This window comes from Sparus aurata, chromosome 21 (assembly GCF_900880675.1).
Source record: "Sparus aurata chromosome 21, fSpaAur1.1, whole genome shotgun sequence".
Taxonomy (NCBI): Eukaryota; Metazoa; Chordata; class Actinopteri; order Spariformes; family Sparidae; genus Sparus; species Sparus aurata.
In genome coordinates, this window is record NC_044207.1 from 16991035 (window position 1) to 17008816 (window position 17782).

The 17782-nt window shown below is 41.9% G+C and overlaps 1 protein-coding gene across 1 annotated transcript in view; it reads left to right on the forward strand.

Annotated features, from left to right (window-relative positions):
- Nucleotides 1-17782, forward strand: part of LOC115571956 (receptor-type tyrosine-protein phosphatase F-like) — a 126796-nt gene that overhangs the window by 51514 nt on the left and 57500 nt on the right. Inside the window, 8 exon segments of the mRNA XM_030401646.1 lie at nt 978-1166; nt 3037-3054; nt 5488-5598; nt 12925-13194; nt 14380-14636; nt 14638-14962; nt 15285-15418; nt 16045-16189. Coding sequence (XP_030257506.1) covers nt 978-1166; nt 3037-3054; nt 5488-5598; nt 12925-13194; nt 14380-14636; nt 14638-14962; nt 15285-15418; nt 16045-16189 — 1449 coding nt within the window.

Sequence of the window (17782 nt, forward strand, 5' to 3'; positions counted from 1 at the left end):
GCATAAATACCTTGTGGTAATAAAAAGAAGGTTGAATCTTTTAAAGTCTTTATTTTTTTTGCACTTCATGTTGTAGTATCGATAAGAGTATCGATAAGTATCGGTACCGATAAGGAGTATCGGTATCGGTATCGATAAAATCCTGACGATATCCATCTGTAGATACTATATTAAATTTCAGTTCCATTCAAACTTTAATACAGACTTAGGTTCCAGATAAAAGAAAGGACATTCTATAAAATAAATTACATGCAGAAGCACAAGAAAAGATTATGGTTTTGTCACATGAATGTATATGATATAGCTCTTTTTGATGAGATTTAGACTCCCGTATGGCGAGCCTGAGCTGGAGAGTCAAAGACAATTCTGTATATTTTACATATTTTGATAATCTTATGATAAGATTTCAGTATGTATATGAGTGAATGAGGACCTTTCACCTTAGAATCCCGAATTCTGCTTGAGGGATTATACTTTATGTGTTGTCATGGATCTGTTGTTACATCCATTATGATGAGTTGGATTATTCAAATAGGTTTGTTTAGCTTGCTAAGATTAAGGCGGCTCATTTATGCATGGGTGCCCAGAGGCAGATTGCAGCTATCCTTCCTCTAAACCTCCCAGTGCCAGGTAATAAGCCTGCTATGATAATCAATCAGAGAGACTGGATTTTTTTGTATTCATCCAAATTCGAAACCCAAATCAGACCAGATCTACCATTCCCCAGTTGATTATTCTGCTCCTACACTAATTTCTGTGTATGAATGCGGTCTGTTAACTGTTATGCACCGAATGTACTTGCTGTCTTTCATACTCTTCTCAGTCCTCGCAAGCTCAACTCAGTGCCTCTCAGCAATCAAGAGCCCATTCTGTCAGAATCTTTTTGTAAACACTTTTCTCTTCCTCTTCTTGTTTTAAATGTCTTGCTTTGTTTCTCGATACAGCATACACTTAAAAGTGCCTTTGTACATTTTCAGAGAACCAGATCCCCCATGGCTTTCCTACCATTGATATGGGTCCCCAGCTGAAGGTGGTTGAAAGGACCAGAACTGCCACCATGCTGTGTGCCGCCAGCGGAAACCCGGACCCAGAGATCTCCTGGTTCAAGGACATGCTTCCTGTGGACATCAGCAGCAGCAACGGGCGCATTAAACAGCTTCGTTCAGGTACAATTGGATTTGATCAGACTTAATTTCAGTCACAATTGAATTTGATCTGATTTAATGATTTAGGTGATACTCAACATGACATACTGATAATGTAAATGTAGCAAAGGCAAGTTGCAGGGTACACAATGTCATCAAATACCAACAGACATGACTCTTGTTAGACATGAGGATGATGTGAAAACATAAAAGGCCTTTGTTGTCATGTATGACTTCATGTATTCTCTTTCATCACAGGAGACATGAAAGTTTTATTCAAAGTTTGTCACCTTGATAAGCTGGCTGAGTTCTTACAGAATATTATTCCTCACAACAGCCTCTTATAAAGTAACACAGAAGTTGGAATGAAGTTCTTGCTACAATCTTTGACAGTGATGCATGAGCTTGTAACCTTCCAAAGTACAGAAAGATAATTTTTCACCATGTTAAATAATCCTTAATCCCCTCTTAAACATGCGTCTTGGTGAAAATGAGGCCGGCAGATGATGCATTAGCTTGGATTTAACCTTGAAAAAAAAAAAATCCCAAAAATCAATCAGGTGCTCTTTGTTCACAGTAGCAGTCCACTTGATAAATAAACAGTGCTTGCCCGACCTGGATTAGGTGGAAACAGCGCAAAGGTGGAGAGATAAGTGGCTTTTGACCAGGTTCGGCCTTGCCACTCCTTACTAAATCTACCTCACTTAGAGAGTGTCAGGCCAGGCCGCAGGTCGGAGGCCCCAAAGATTAAAGATGAGAGCTACTCCAGAAAAATCCTGGCACTTGAGCTGCCCAGTGGAAGCCGAATACAGGTCACTGGAGCATGCTCTCTTGGACTGTCTATGTTCTTGCAATATTAAAAATGTGGCTCTACTACAAGCACAACCCAAATTAGACACAGATTCTCACAAATTAGATCCTAACACTACTACCTACAGCTAACTAACTGTTTGATAATGTTTTCTATAGCAAAGATGAATCTTTGCCTGAGACTATGATATATATATTTTTTTTTTAGTTCTTGCAGCAAACTTTTAATTAGTTTTCTTTCTTGCATATAGTGTGAGTGCCTGGAAATGTGCTGATATGTAATGCCCTTAGACCAATTCTTTTTTATCCACAACCCTTTACTTGACATCTGCTGGCGTATCTGGATTTACATTACTGCATATGACCTGAAATGAGGCCAATTTTGCGACGGCAGTAAAAGGCACAGTAATTTGCTGCCACATTGTAGCAGGGAAGGCAGACCCAGTTCCTCTTATTGCATCACGCTCGCTCAATTTTGAGTGAGCACAGAGACACATTCGGTCTATCTTTTCACACCATCCTGATTCATTCACTCTGCAGATACTAACTTCTTTTCAATTTAATACCTCTGACCTGAATACTTTTTCCTTTGCATCACTAAATTTACTATAGATGACTTTCATTCATTTTTCTTGGCCATTTTACTAACTGCTTTCTTCAAAAAATTAAGTCAGTACAAAGAGTGGAGGTTATCTTCAATTAGACTGCTTATAGAAAGTACACTTAAATTGCATACTATTTTAAATCTGCTGTGAAACAAGGTCAAATGTAGCTGTAGCAGACATCAGCTACAGCAACACACACAGAACTGCATTATTTGTCTGACAGAATGGAATCATCTCAAAGGCTGGGTTGTTTTTGGTCATTTACAGACTACAGGTATAGTCCAAAGTGTATCTTCATAGCTTTGATTAAGTACACTGAACTATGTCACATTCCATTTAAGTGGCCTCTACTCTATATAATTTTTTTTTGGTTTGTATCTGTGGCCTGTTAGAAGCCATGTTTTCTCTCCCACTGTTGTAAGTGGATTACTAACTAATCTCTCAACCCTGTTTGCATCAAAATTACTCCCACCTAGGTGGTACACCAATTAGAGGTAAGGATGATGAAGTGTGTTGGAAAATATCACGTCCACACCATTTCCTCACATCCATATCAGACCCCTGCATTTCTTCCCAAAACACCACATCACCAGTTTCATCCACGCTGTCAGCGCCAGCCTACCCTCCTCTGCTTCCCCCTTCGTCTCCTCCCGACATGTTCTGTCTGCTGTTTCCTCCTTAACAAACAAATGATCGCCAACCCTGATGTCAGGAGAATGGAAATGCAAAGGCAAGTCCAAGGTGTTATCTTGTAAATGAGCTTTTTCAAGGCTCCTCCTATTCTGTTAGAAGAAGAAAAACACACCCAGAAACAAAAATCTTTTTGCTCTCCTCTGGCTTTCAGCGAAAAGGGGTGAGGACTTGCATTCTAAAATAAAGGCCACCATCGCCACAAGAGGATCTACCTGCCTCCTCTAAGCAGCCTCAATGTAAACTGAAATGGCTGCATTTGCATACAACCTATGCGGCATTATCCCTCCAGCATGGGAACAGGATGCCTAGTTGAGATTGTTACGGTGGAAGCTTCAACCCCTTTTTATGGTAATCATCTGCTTTTTCCCCTTGAGTGAAAGCATGATTTCCCTTCAACAACAGTGAGGTAAATATGGGACGTCTGGGGCAAACTGAATACATTTGGAGCTACCAGCTGTCCATCTCACAGTCTGCAAGGCCACGGCTCCTAATACAGCCCATATTTAATTAGACGTTTACCTCTTTAGGAGTTAAGGCAGCTCCTGCGGCCCTTACATTAATTCTGCACTGGGAAATGGTGAAATGACCTTGTAGAAGATCCACCAGTGTCTGAGTATTTGGGAGTAACAGAAAGGGTGTATTGTTGAAGCTTTTACAACTGCCATAGCAGTAACCCTCTACATTCCTGTGGTACTCGTGATGTTTTCTCCCATGGGAGAATAGGCTGATTGACAGATTGGTGACAACAGCATTAGTATGCAGGTGCATGTCAGTGCTGAATCAGACAGCGATGAGCTGAGCAAACACCTTGGAGAGATGTGTTGTCATGAGATCTGAGTTGGTATTACCACATGTCACTGCCCCGCCCTGTTTCACTTCTCTTTTTTGGTCTCGCCTTGATGCGAGTCCCCTTTGGTTGGTGGTGAACCTGTTTGTTACATTCATCTCATACTGCATGATGTGGAAAAAAATGTATCCTGACATCATCTTATACTGAGTATTTTTGTCATTTTAAAACTGCATGGTGGCTGGCTGCCTTAAATGCTGATACCATGCTGTTTTGGAGATGTGGTTACCATATCACTCACTTGTGACACACATACATATAAGTACTGCTGAGACAAGTAGTTTTGTTTGGAAACATACATTTTTATATTCGTGGGATGCAGGTAAGATGGCAATTTTAGGTCCGTTGTCTCCCATTTGTCAAATTACAACTTGTTTCATCTGTCAGCCATTTGCACGATTGCAATGCAATGATTATGTGATGGTTATGGACACGGTGTGTCAAAATGACCACACCGACACAGGCCTCCAGGGCTTTCATGTTTTGTTAAAAAGAACATGTTAGCCTTCTGTTTGATGACTTCAGCTCCTTGGGTTTGTGAATACTAATCTCAGCCATCTGGCAGAGGAGCGTCTCCCCTGAGGACTTCAGTGAGACATGGTCAGATAGTTAGAAAAAAAAGAAAACATTTATGACTTCGCAGCTAAATGCATACTCAACAAAGACTGAAAAAAAGACACCTGCACTGGCAGTTGCATTGCAGCAAAATCTCTCCCTCTAATTTGATTTAGAGGGATGGTTTGGTCGTCACTAACTCCCTCATTGTGGTTGCATTTTAATTTTATTTCAACTGTTAGGATATCTGAAAACATAACTTACTCTCAGATCCAGAATACTTAATCAGAGTAGCATTCCTCCTGAGGCCCACAACAGTAAATTATGTCTTTTGGAAAAACACAGATTGCATTTTTTTTTTTATATTTAATCCATTCTTCTGCTTTTGTTGTGGTTATTCTTCAGTACAGCTTAGTATCATCCTAACATGTGGCTGGCAAAGATAACCTGCCATGACACAAACACTTCGATTTGTCAATTATTTCCGTAAGCAGAAGGCCTAATCATACTGTGAAGGTTGTGACATGTTATTCAGATGATTAATTGACCCTCAGTCATGGTCTTTTTTCTTCTTAACACGACTAGGCAAATATTCTGTTAGCGGTTTCATTAAACTTGCCAGATCAGCTAAATGCTTTTGTAGCCTTCAGCATTTCCTTGACAAAACTGTGTCCATGTCTGAGACACTTAATTACACATGAACTGGGCTAGACCAGTTGACTAAAGGCTCTCTAGCGAGTCTCTGTACAGATATCTGCAGTGGTTTCATGCCAACTTACATCTCATATTCCACAACTGTCAAGACGGCTAAATTTTTTAATCCTCTATGCAGGAGCTCTGCAAATTGAGAACAGCGAGGAGTCCGACCAAGGGAAATATGAATGTGTTGCCATGAACAGCGCTGGGACCCGCTACTCTTCTCCTGCCAATCTCTACGTACGAGGTAAAGTCAAATGTCTCTGTCAGTTCTTGAATTAATCTATCATCCCTGTTGTCTCTAACATTTGCAAACCACAAACAACCATGTTGTCCTTTAAAGCTTGTTGTCTGTTTTATTTTAAATGTCATTCACACACAATCTCTTTCTCCCTTTGAGACCTTTACCTTCAATAGTTCGTCCACGCAACTTATTTAATTTCAGTTATTTTGGATGGTTTGTGTGGGAGGTGTGCAGCTTTCTGATCAACATCTTGTTGGCTCGTGCTGACCAGGGTGGGACAAATTACTCTAATAAGTCTTACTGGTGCACGTAGCAATTCCCAAAATGCCGCTGCCCAGCTTCAACTTGAGAAGAGTTCTAATTATCCAGGATTGGTAAAAAACACCTGTGGAAAACACTTGCAGGGTCTTTGATTTCTGTGTAATTTCCACATTTGATGATCGCTTTTATACCTCTATTTCTCTCTCTCTTTCTCTCTTTCAACCGATTCCCCTACCATTATTGTTGCCTTGCCACCCCTCCCATACCAATGAGCTGAACTAACCTCAACCTCCTGTTTGGCTGGGAACGTGACCAGGTGCGGCCTCTGTGAAAAACAGCTGCATTGAAAGCGTTTCCTCCACTGGCATTGAAAACATTGCCAGGCCTCCTTTCTTTTTTATTTTGACTGTATCGAAAGGCTCCATTATTCCCTTCCTCTGCACAACCCACAGCTCCTACAGGCATGGAGGGGTCTGGAGTTTCAGGGTTTGTTTTTGTTGTGGTTTCTCCGTGAGCAGACTAATGCAGGGCAAGGGCAGCATTGTACCCATCCTGGAAAAAGCTGGAATAGGGGAGAGAGTAGTCTAGGTCAGCCCCTGCGGATAACACCACCATGTCTGATGTACATGAAACAGAATAGCTGCTCCAGTTGTTAGTGTGGGTGGAGAAGGGAAGGGGGGAGGGAGGGATTGAAAGTGTCAGAGTAAGAAAGAGACACACTTCATAATTTTGTTAAAAGCAGATGCAGTAGTGTATCTCAGAGGTTATTTTATGGATGAGTGCTTACATTGTATCTTATTTGGTAATTAAATTACTGTCCAATCTTTCCATTCAAACCCAGACATAGATTACAAACCACTGCTTAGGAAATGTCTAATTGAATCAAGAGGACTATTTTTTTAAACCAAATTTCCTCTGACCAAAATGTAGCTTCAGTATTTTCCCTTATTATAAAAGTATCCAGAAAGATAGGACCTCCTCCTGGATCAGAGGAACTGGGGATAAAATCATCCCGAGGACCGCAGCAGCATCAAATTTACAGATTAAACGTTGTGGGCTCCAGAAGGTTTAGATCCTAAATCTTGACAGGGGAAGGTAGTGAGCCAAACAGCAAAGGCGAGAAAGGGATGTAAGTCTCGTCTATTAATCAGGGCATGTCTGTCACAGGTGCAAGCGCAGCCCTTTCTTCCCCTCTGAGGTAATTACAGTAGTTGTGTGGCGTGGCGCCAGCAGGGCCCCCAGGCCCAGCTAGTCTGTAACACCACCCAGGTAGCTGTCAACCCATTGGCCCCGACACCAACTTTTCCGCCATCCTCACCACACCAGCAGAGAGATAGGAATCAAACCAACCGTAACCTTTTAAAAGTGTACAAGTCTGGAATGAAGAACAAAGACTCTAGCCATGTTTTCACTCCATCTTTGTTACCGCTGCAAGAATGAGGAGACGAGACCTGGGGCTGTGCCATCACCCGGCTGCTTGATTGGGTTTTAAACATGAGGGACCCAAGACAAGTGGCCTTTGACTTCGTCTCTCTTCCTTTCCTGTTGTTATTACATGTTTTTTGTATTCTAAGACACCAGAGGGGAGATTCAGGGGCTTACAAAGTCTGCCTTCAAACCCGTAAACATAACAAGCCTTGGAAGCAAACAGGTCATTTGACAAATGTTAAACTTTACAGTGTTGGTTTGTTGCAGCAGGCTGAAAACAAATGGTTCCTTCCAAACCTCCAGCACAACATTTAAAATGATGCTTGGGCTATGAATAAATATATGCAATAATGGAAACATTTCGTTATGCATTGTGATGAACAAAGTAGAGCTTGAGTTAACGGATTTCATTGTTAGACGCAATTAAAAATGTGAAGGCTCAGATACCACAGTTGCTTCTATTTCATTCAGCCCATTTGTTAAAGTTGAGCTTTCAGTGCAATTGAACGATTAAAAAGAAAGAAAGATTAACACTTATGTTATCCTTTAAGGGCGTAACACCTGCAAAAGAGATGGTTTTCAGTCATATCTTCCATTTTTACTAAAATTGTTGAAATGGAACAAATCTTAAAATAAAGATAGAAGATACAGTTTAACTGTCACTAAAAGGTGCATGTGATTTTATACATACATAGTGTCATGAAATAAATTAATTTATTGTAATCATGAAGCGAGGATTTAACCTCATAATAAAACCTTGCCAGCTAAATCTATGATAATGCCAAATACTTTAGTGCAGGGATTTTTTTTTCTTTTACTTTTGAGTAAATTAAAAGAAACTGTCAGTGTATGAAATTAAGCGCCTTCTACGAATTTCATCCTTGTTGCGTAGGACAGTCATTTGCAGGCTTAAATGTCAATAAAGTTACCAGTACTTGAATGTGACATAGGAAAAAGATTACCCTGGGAGAAAGAATTACAGTATTATTCTCTTTCAACACCCGCCCACATACGGACACACACACAGCTGTCAGACTTGCATTAAATGTGCTTGTTATGGGTTGGTGTTTTGTGTCTGCGACTGTGTTTCTGTTTTTTTCCACTCACCACAGCTACCTGATCCAATTCCTGTCTGCAGGTACACAAACATGCTGCCAGCAGCACTGTCACCACCCTTGTCTTGACATTTTAGAGCCACCAGAGAATGATGTCCTCATATTTCTTTGTGGGAGGGGGTGGACTGAGGAGTCGGGGGGTCTCTCATGGATTATTTTTCCCTTCCTGTCTGTGTATCTATTTATGTCCTTCCACTTCGCATCCATTAAGAGTGCGTGCGTGTTTGTAGGTGCGCAGGTGCACGCGCACCTTGTTTGCTGCAGGTCTCTTTTGGTGACCCTCCTCTAAAGGAGGACTCCATCAACGTGGGCAGAATCACAAGCGTCCTGTGATTGTGCATGAGCGCTCGTTTGTCAAGTGCTTATCCCACTACGGAGGAGGGATGTCAGCTCCTGTCTGCTGGCACTCCTTCATATATCCATGTGACATGTCAATATGTCATAGGGGATAAAGTGCTGCAGCAGGGCTTTTCTTTTTTCCAAAATATCTTCATGCTGTTCTATGTGTGTGTGTGTGTGTGTGTGTCTGTGTGTCTGTGTGTCTGGGAAGGAAACTCACAAAATGATTAATTCAGGTAAATTTTATGAAGAAAAATAGTGAAGGCTGGAGCACACCCCATGTCCAGTGTCACACAAAAGTCTGAAATTATTAATTTAAGACATCATTTATTTGAGTTTTTTTAATTTATATTTCAAACCATTGATTTTGACATTCTAACTTGTGAATTGCACTATCATTTAATAAAGATGCCAGTGCAATTGTGTTTCCCTCCCTGGTACTGTATGTTTGCAATCTGTGCCATGTCACTAACGTCCACTGTGTCTATGGAAACACTGTTCTGTTTCACTGTGTTGTTTTCCTCTCCACTCTGTATCTTTTCATTCCATCGCTCACCTCCATCAAATCACTTCATCCTCAAACAGATCAGCGTGAAGGTTTGTCAGTTTCACTTTTAACCCTCTCCCTTCAATATAATACAGATTTTAAGTGGGGTCAACCATCCTTCCTAGCGCCTCTGATGAAGACACCAATGTCCCCTCCCTGTAAAACAGAAATATTAATAATAGCGCTCCCATATCGTCATAGTTTAATTGTCTTCCTGTTTGCATGATCCTTGAGTAGTTCTTGCATGCCTTCCGACACCACTCCCCCAAACTGTGTTTCGATTAGCCTTGCCAAAACACACAAGGAGTCCCTGTGCAGTTAACTTAAGTCATTATTAGCTCTCTGTTGTGTTCTGTAGCCGTGAAGTCTTCCAAACCGCACCAACATTTTCAGTATCAACCTCATCCACTAAAAAAATACACAGGTAGCTAATTTCACTTTCAGACTTTCCATCCGACTCTGCAAGCCTATCAGAGGTGTGTGATGGATTACTCTGGTATTCAAGAGGCATCCTGATTTGTCAGGTATTTAGGCAGCAACACCCCTGCTCTCCTACTGAGGGACAAGGGTAACAGAACTGACAAAGCGGTTCCTCGGGCGATTATGCCTGTTTTACTGCCATGGTCATCCTCTACCAAGAGACTGAAAGATGTGATAGGCTCGTGTTAGCCTAATGAGAAGACAGAAGCCCGCACATCGTCATGTGATGTTACATCAGGAGGCCTTGCAGTTTTAAAAAGCACTTAAAAGAGAAGAAATTTAATTTAATTTTACTCAATATGCTGTGAAGCAGTTAATCATTAACAAAATAAAAACAAGTGGTTAATACAAGAAGATTTGGTCCTTGAGACACGGATTTTCAGACTGAACTTCTGCTTTAGAGTTAATGAATGATGACATTTACATTGTCCAAGAGAGAGCTAATGTTTTGGAAATTATCTCCTTGCCTGTACCATCTGTGAGACCCCGCTGTGCAAAGAGCTGACCTATAGAATATTTAAGAATGAGCTGGCAGTGTGCTGACAGGGGGATGATCAGCCATCATGGTAGCCCAGCTAGGTGCTGCCAGGAAGCCTGGGAGCCTGCTGACTCCGTGCCAGTTTGCTCAGATATTGATTGACTGAACAGGTTCTGCTATCCTTGGGCACTTTGTCAAGGCAGTTAAATTTATAGGTATCCAGCAAGCAGGCAGGCAGAGTGGAGACAGGGCTTATTTTGTGGTTTTGATAGAGTCCCGGAGCCCGTCTCTCCAAGCCGCTCTCAACAGGAGAGAGGCTTCGGGGGAATCGATAACAATTACCTGCCCTCTAGTCATTTTGTTCCACAGCACCTCTCCAAACTTAACCGCACGACATGAATTATTCACAACATTAAGTGTTCAATATACACAGGCCCCATTGACTGACTGCTCTTAGCACTGTTTAGTCTATGGAATCATGAAAGAATAACAGATACTTTGAGCTTAATGGTTGTACATTAGGGCCGCTTCTCTCAGGTTTCTCTTTTTTATAAGCATATGTTGTGAAAAATAGCTGCACTCGGAGAGTATTACAGTTGTGTGAGAAGACACAGGTGGCAGCCAACATAAGTGGAATACTAAAGTTTTTTTTTTTCTTTTTCTGAGAGTACTCAAAGGAACCTCTGTCGTGCATTAGTCATACTGGAAATCAGATGTTAAGTCATTTATACGAGAAAATTGGACCAAGTTCCTCCTTTATCTTCTTCTCTCAGCATAGTCAGGCTTGTGATCCCATCCCATATCTTTCCCCAGCTCCCGTGCATGCTTTGCTTGAGAATGTCGTCCCTGTCCTGTTCCCAGGCTTGTAACGCTACTTGTCCCATCCAGTCTTTTGCATTTTAAAAATCAGTGTGTGAACCTCAGAAAGCAGATGTCATGGCTCATATTAATCTTCCTGGACTGTTAATGTGTGTCACTTTTTTCCTGCATGAATATGGTAACTCGATAATGTTAATGTTCCTGCATAAACTTTGCATTGTTATTCATATTTAATAGCCATCAGTACTCTGCCTAAACCTTTGCTGACCTCTTTACCATTCCGAGTCTTACATTGATTTCTTATTCCACGCACCCTCTGTCTGTCTGATCTTATAAAAATAACTGCAAAGAAACTGCGGGAGAAAAAATTACAGTTAGACACCCAAATTCCAAAACATGCACAATTCAGTTTGTTTTGTGGCTCAGAGCTGGAATATTAATATTTTTATGAGATATTGAGCCAAGTAGTTTAAGCCCACATGATTGTATTGATTAAAAAAACAGCAGCAGGTCTATAAACAGCACCTGAATTATTTGGGGGAAAATTTGGATGAGTGTGAACCAGAATCCCCCCTTATTATAGTGCAGTTCAGAGAACCAGCCTTTTCCTGACTGGAATCTCAAAAGGTGCTTTTGTGGGGTTTTTTTTCCCATTTCACCACATAATGAGGGGAATAACAAGCATGGCTATATAGTAACAACGTTCTGGTTCAAATTAGTTCGGGGAGGGAGGGTTGAAGGGTGGGGGAAAGGGAAGGTGGAGGGAGTCTCACATTTGAAAATCCATTTTCATGGAGACCGGTGCAAAAGAGCAATTACAGTCAAGGGCTTTTCTTGTTTTTTTCCAGAGAGACACAGAGATGTTGTAGTGCGTTAGGGGAAACAAGCAGTATAAATTCTGTTTCATGCTGTACTGTTTTGAATACATATGACTAGGTCACTATGGAGCTAAAAGTTTAGCTTGGTTTCACTTTCCTCAGAATCAAGGTTAAAAAAGTCAGAACTCACCCAGCATAAATTCACCACATACTATCGCCCGACTCAGCATATCATGAGTTGAAATTGTTTTACACTAGTGTGTGTCCACAAAGCACTGTGAAGTTAGTTTTTCTTAACCATGTCATGGGGGTAAGTTTGTTGTGGTTGCCAAAAGTTACCAGAAAAAATATCTACAGCGTGTAAATACGGCAGGCATTTCTTGTGCATCTTTATTTAGATAGAAAACAAGCCGTATGTAAATGCTGGCTGCCTGTTTATTCTCGGCCAGCTTTTCAGTATTGCATGGAGCCTCCGCATCGGTGTTTGCCTTGTCCCTGGCGACGTCAACGGGCCCTTCTTGTCTCCATGGGAACCCCTTTTTAATGTCAGCCTATCTGCATATCAGAACTACACAAAGAGAGGGAGCGAGAGAGAGAGAGAGAAAGACAGGCTGAGCAGAAGGAGCCAGCGAGAGGGAGGAGAAATCAAACAATGCCATCTCCACAGGGTCCCTCAATGATGCAACTCTCGCTACCATTTGACACTTTGACAAAAGAGGGCCAGACATAGTCTCCAGCAAAACTGGGCTATTTTTTTTATTAAATTCCCTTTTGTAGGCAAGAGGATAAAACGCCCCCTCAAAGTTTTCTTGTGAATTTCCAGAGCCATTTTGTGACAGTCCTATTATTCCCATTGTGCTCGCCTGCACATTCGGACAAAAGCCATCAGCCCTCCCATTTTATTAGCTTCCCTTAGTTAGCTTCTAGCCTTGTGGTGTTGTATGGGGCAAGGCCATTCATGCAATTACAAAAAAGTTATCAAATTAACCTTACACATTCTAATTATTAACTATTAAGTAATTTTCTTCTGTTCTTTCCCCTTAGTGCGAAGAGTCCCACCCAGATTCTCTATCCCACCCACCAACCAAGAGGTGATGCCAGGTGGCAGTGTCAACCTGACATGTGTGGCAGTGGGCTCACCGATGCCCTACGTCAAGTGGACGAAGGGCCTGACGGACCTGACCAAGGAGGAAGAGATGCCAATGGGACGCAATGTGCTGGAGGTCACCAACATCCGTGAGTCAGCAAACTACACCTGCGTGGCCATCTCGTCTCTGGGCATGATAGAAGCCACCGCTCAGGTCACTGTCAAAGGTGAGTTCAGACCAGTTCAGTTTCTGTTGTTTGTACAAATCATCAAATCAAATCAACCTTTATTTATATGGCGCTTTTCATACAGAAAAGTATCGCAAAGTGCCTTACAGAGATGTAAAGAAACAGAGAAACATCAAATAAAATCAGGAGAAGAAAGTTAAAAGAACCCAACCCTCCCACCCCCACAGTCATGCACAGAGACATACACAAATATGTATACGTTCATACACACATTCACACATACACACACAGCCACGCTGACACACAGACACACAGACACACACACTCACACCTACACAAACACTAGCTGTCACTACAGAGACATGGCCGGGCAGCGAGACCTGAGGTACAGTTTGTTGATTTGAGACACCCACAGATTTTGGATTTACCTGACAATGGGTTGTTATGAAGAGAGTAAATCACCCTCAAATGACCTTAGATTAAACTTTGTGTACATAATCACTGCTGCCCCTATGCTGTGACCTTTGGTTTATGTTGATACTTAAAGGCTATTGCTGTTTTCAGTCTCCTTGTCAGTGAGCATTGATGTCAGAGTTTGTGTGTGCTTCTTTCTGCAAGATTGTTGAGGTCTTTGTATCAAAGTGATGCTTGTGAATGTTGCTCTACCCACTTGTGTGTATGTGACTATGCAAGCGTGTTGTCTACCCATTGCAGCCTCTGTTATCAGTTGTTGGCTGTATTGATCCCTCTTTCCACTCAGTTGATCGATACACAGAATGTCACAGTCATTTAGAGGGACCACAGCAATACAGATCCCCTCCTTCAAAGAAGCCACAATAAAGACCCTCTGTTTTGTTTGTCGGACACTTACAACATGAACCACTTTTGCAATTTTCTTGTATTGCCAGTAATGACCAGGCCAGTTGCAAGACACAATATTGAGATTTTCGTCTTGCTCTTCCAGCTATTCATTTGGAGATATTGGCTGCGGACAGCAGTATAAGGGTTAGTTTATGAAACAATCATTTCAGTGCTATGAGTTACAAAAAGAAGAAATTACCAGTTATGTCTTTTTGCCACTGAAGTTGATTTGAGCTCTAGCAGGTTACATGTTGAGAATCGTTGTATTGCATATGTCAGACGTCCCATTTTTCTCAAATTACCCACAAGTGCTAAAAGCCCTATCTTGATATGAAAGCTAATGCCCTGCTTCTCCCTCCTCAGCCTTGCCAAAGCCCCCCACATCCCTCATTGTGACTGAGACCACAGCCACCAGCGTGACTCTCACCTGGGACTCTGGAAACCCAGAACCTGTCTCCTACTACATGATCCAGTACAGAGCCAAGTCTTCAGACAATGGCTTCCAAGAAGTAGAAGGTGTGGCAACCACTCGTTACAGCATTGGTGGACTTAGCCCTTACTCTGAGTATGAGTTTCGTGTCATGGCAGTCAACAATATCGGCCGTGGGCCGCCCAGCGACCCCTGTGGAGACACGCACGGGCGAACAGGCCCCCTCCTCGCCACCTCTGCATGTCCAAGCTCGCATGCTGAGTGCTAGCACAATGCTGGTCCAGTGGGAACCGCCCGAGGAACCCAACGGGCAAATCCGGGGCTACCGGGTCTACTACAGCTCAGACCTGACGGCTCCACTTAGCGCCTGGCAGAAACACAACACCGATGACAGCAGTCTGACAACCATCTCGGGCCTGATTCCTGATATCACCTACAGCCTCAGGGTGCTAGGCTTCACCTCTGTAGGTGATGGGCCACCTTCTGATATCCTGCAAGTCAAAACCCAGCAGGGAGGTGAGCAGCCTACCACTATGTGTGACTCTGTGTGTTAATTAATGATTGAATTTTCATATGCACAACAGCTGGGCGTCTTAAAATAATATTGCAGTATTTTTAGGCTAATTGGGACAAAAAACTACATATTTTGAAGATTCAAAAAAAGCACTTCATAAATGCTTAGACTGTGCAACAAACAAATATTTTTCAGAAAATACCTCAAACCCATTTTAGGGATGACTATTGGCGTGGATCAGTTCAGAAAATGACAGCTTCAGTAATGTGCTCTTTTTTTGGTTTTTATTCTTCAACCTCTGTCCTCTCGCCCCTCTCTCTGCAGTCCCTGCACAGCCCTCCAGCTTCGAGGCTGAAGCTGAGTTGGACAGCCAAATCATGCTAACATGGCTATGGCCCGTACAAGACCCCATCACCAAGTATGAGCTGGAGTACTGGGAGGATGGCTCAGACAACAAGGTGAGAATAACAACATATAAGTTATAAGTATTTTAAGACCTGGTTTTCTCTCCTGCATACCATCTTTCGTAAGCTATCTCTATGTCATGCCATCTATCTATCTATCTATCTATCTATCTAGCTATCTAGCTATATATCTAGCTATCTATCTAGCCATCGGTCTATCTATCGTCTTTGTCTGTCTGTCTGTCTGCCTATGATTGACTCTTTTCTCATATACTGCTGGGAGACTCCAGACGAATAAATCTTGCAGACAAATGACTTTTGCTCTTTATGATGCAATTTCTCTGAATGGAAAGCCGTGGCTGAAGCAATGTTATAGTAGTAACGCAGTCAACTCCTCAGCATATGAGGAAGATTCACTGTAGTAACAGACAGCAAAATTGTTCTGCTCTGTCTCTTAGTGTTGTTGTGGCCCTGTGCTCAACTCTGCTGGACCACAGTGCAAGTTGTAAACTAGACAATTTGTTTCTGGAACAAACTACTCTCAAATTCAGCCGCATGTAGGAGGATGAGACAGCAAGCTTCAGAATTTAATTCCTCAACGAATACTACCCCCATATCTCAACCTATGTAAAGACTTGTGTGACTTTCTTTGCTTTTAATCCACTGGCATCTTTTTCCAGTTACATGTGTCCTTTGACCCAGCCGGCTCCCATGCTGTAAAAGGTCTAAAGCCTGACACCTTGTACCGTTTCTCGCTGGCAGCCCGCTCTGAGATGGGTTTAGGTGTCTACACCCAGCCCATTGAGGCTCGCACCGCCCAGTCCAGTAAGTCCATCATTTTTCTGCCTTGTCTCTCTCATCTGTCTTTTCCCTGTTTTCTTCTAACCAGTGATTCTGTAGCATAACAGTCCCCCACAGCCAGGTGAAGCAGGTTTAGGTTCAGGCAGAACAAAGTTGTGTTTCATAGTGCTTAAATCAGACAGCGTTGGCAACTTGAATGTCAAGTCAATTTCAGCGCAACATAAAATGCTGACAGTGCAGCCATCCCGGTCAGCCCCTCGCTTCCACCACCTCCCCTCTGTCACCAACACTAACCCTCCTGTCGGTCTATCTGAGGGCAGGCCCTGTGTTCAGTGTCAAAGGTACGTTTATTGTGTCCTTTTCCCACATTTGTGAGCTGTGCTGTGTTATTTTGCCTCATATCATTATGTGCTTTTACAGTGCCAGCAAGCAAAATGTCACTCTACCAGCTGACTGCTGATTTTTTTGCTGTGGTGGCACCACGCTTGTACCAGCTAACCCAGGAGGCTTATGTGCAGAGCATTTGTGCCTCACACTCATTCTGTACAGAACTAGATTTTATTGAAAACAAAAGGTTCACATGAGTAAGTGTGCCTTTCTAATGTGGTACACTAGAGAGATGACGCATCACTCTTGTTGAAATGTTGGAACTACAGAAAAGAGACATGCTTAAGTTGTCCTGGTACCAATCTGTAGGAATAATTCTTTAGAGTTTTTAGGGTTAACTTTTAAAATGCATCAAAGGAATTCACAAACATGTCTTCAACACTAGATTAGAGAAGAATACAATTGACTGGACAGAAGGCATAGATATCCACCTTTTTTTTAAACCTTTCCCCAAGAGGACAGACAAAATCCCAGAAGAGCCAACACCTGTGAATACCACAGAGTTATATAACTGTCAATTGAGATCATGAGTGGTGATGAGTCTTCTGCCTCCTGTCAGCTGGAGATACAAGGACAAAGAATTTGGAGAACAGAATTTGGATTTCATGCACCACATGGACAGTGTGCATGAAAGAAGTGGCGGCTTTAGGAAGTTTGCCTCGCAAATAAGCAGTGGAGAAGTGTGACATTTTCTAGCGCTGCATTTAAATGTTTTGTTTTATTTTCTAAGATTCAGAGCAATGAACACACACACACACACACACACATATATATATATATATGTATATATATATATATATATATATATATATATATATATATATATATATATATATATAAGTAAAACAATGATAATTGTCAGCACATGATAATTACAACACAGGACATATACATGACAAAATACTGGACAATTTTGTTAGTGTTTTGTTTGCACAGACATCAGTAAAACAGGTCAATATTTGAATAGTGATTGGTTGAGAAGCACACAAAATGCAGTTAATTCCAACTGAAACTCTTCAGTTATGTGTGTGAAAAATATACCTTAAATGTATATGATCAAACAGTAATGTATCGGGCTTCAACAGGATGAAGAAGAGACAGAGAGAGATACTTTATCTTCCTCATCTAGGATGTTATCTCTATTTAAAGCCCCCTTTTTGTCTCGTGCATTTTTGCCCCGAAGGCTTGTGAATTTTCTGTTGTGTTGTCTTCCCCTTGTCCAATTTGGCT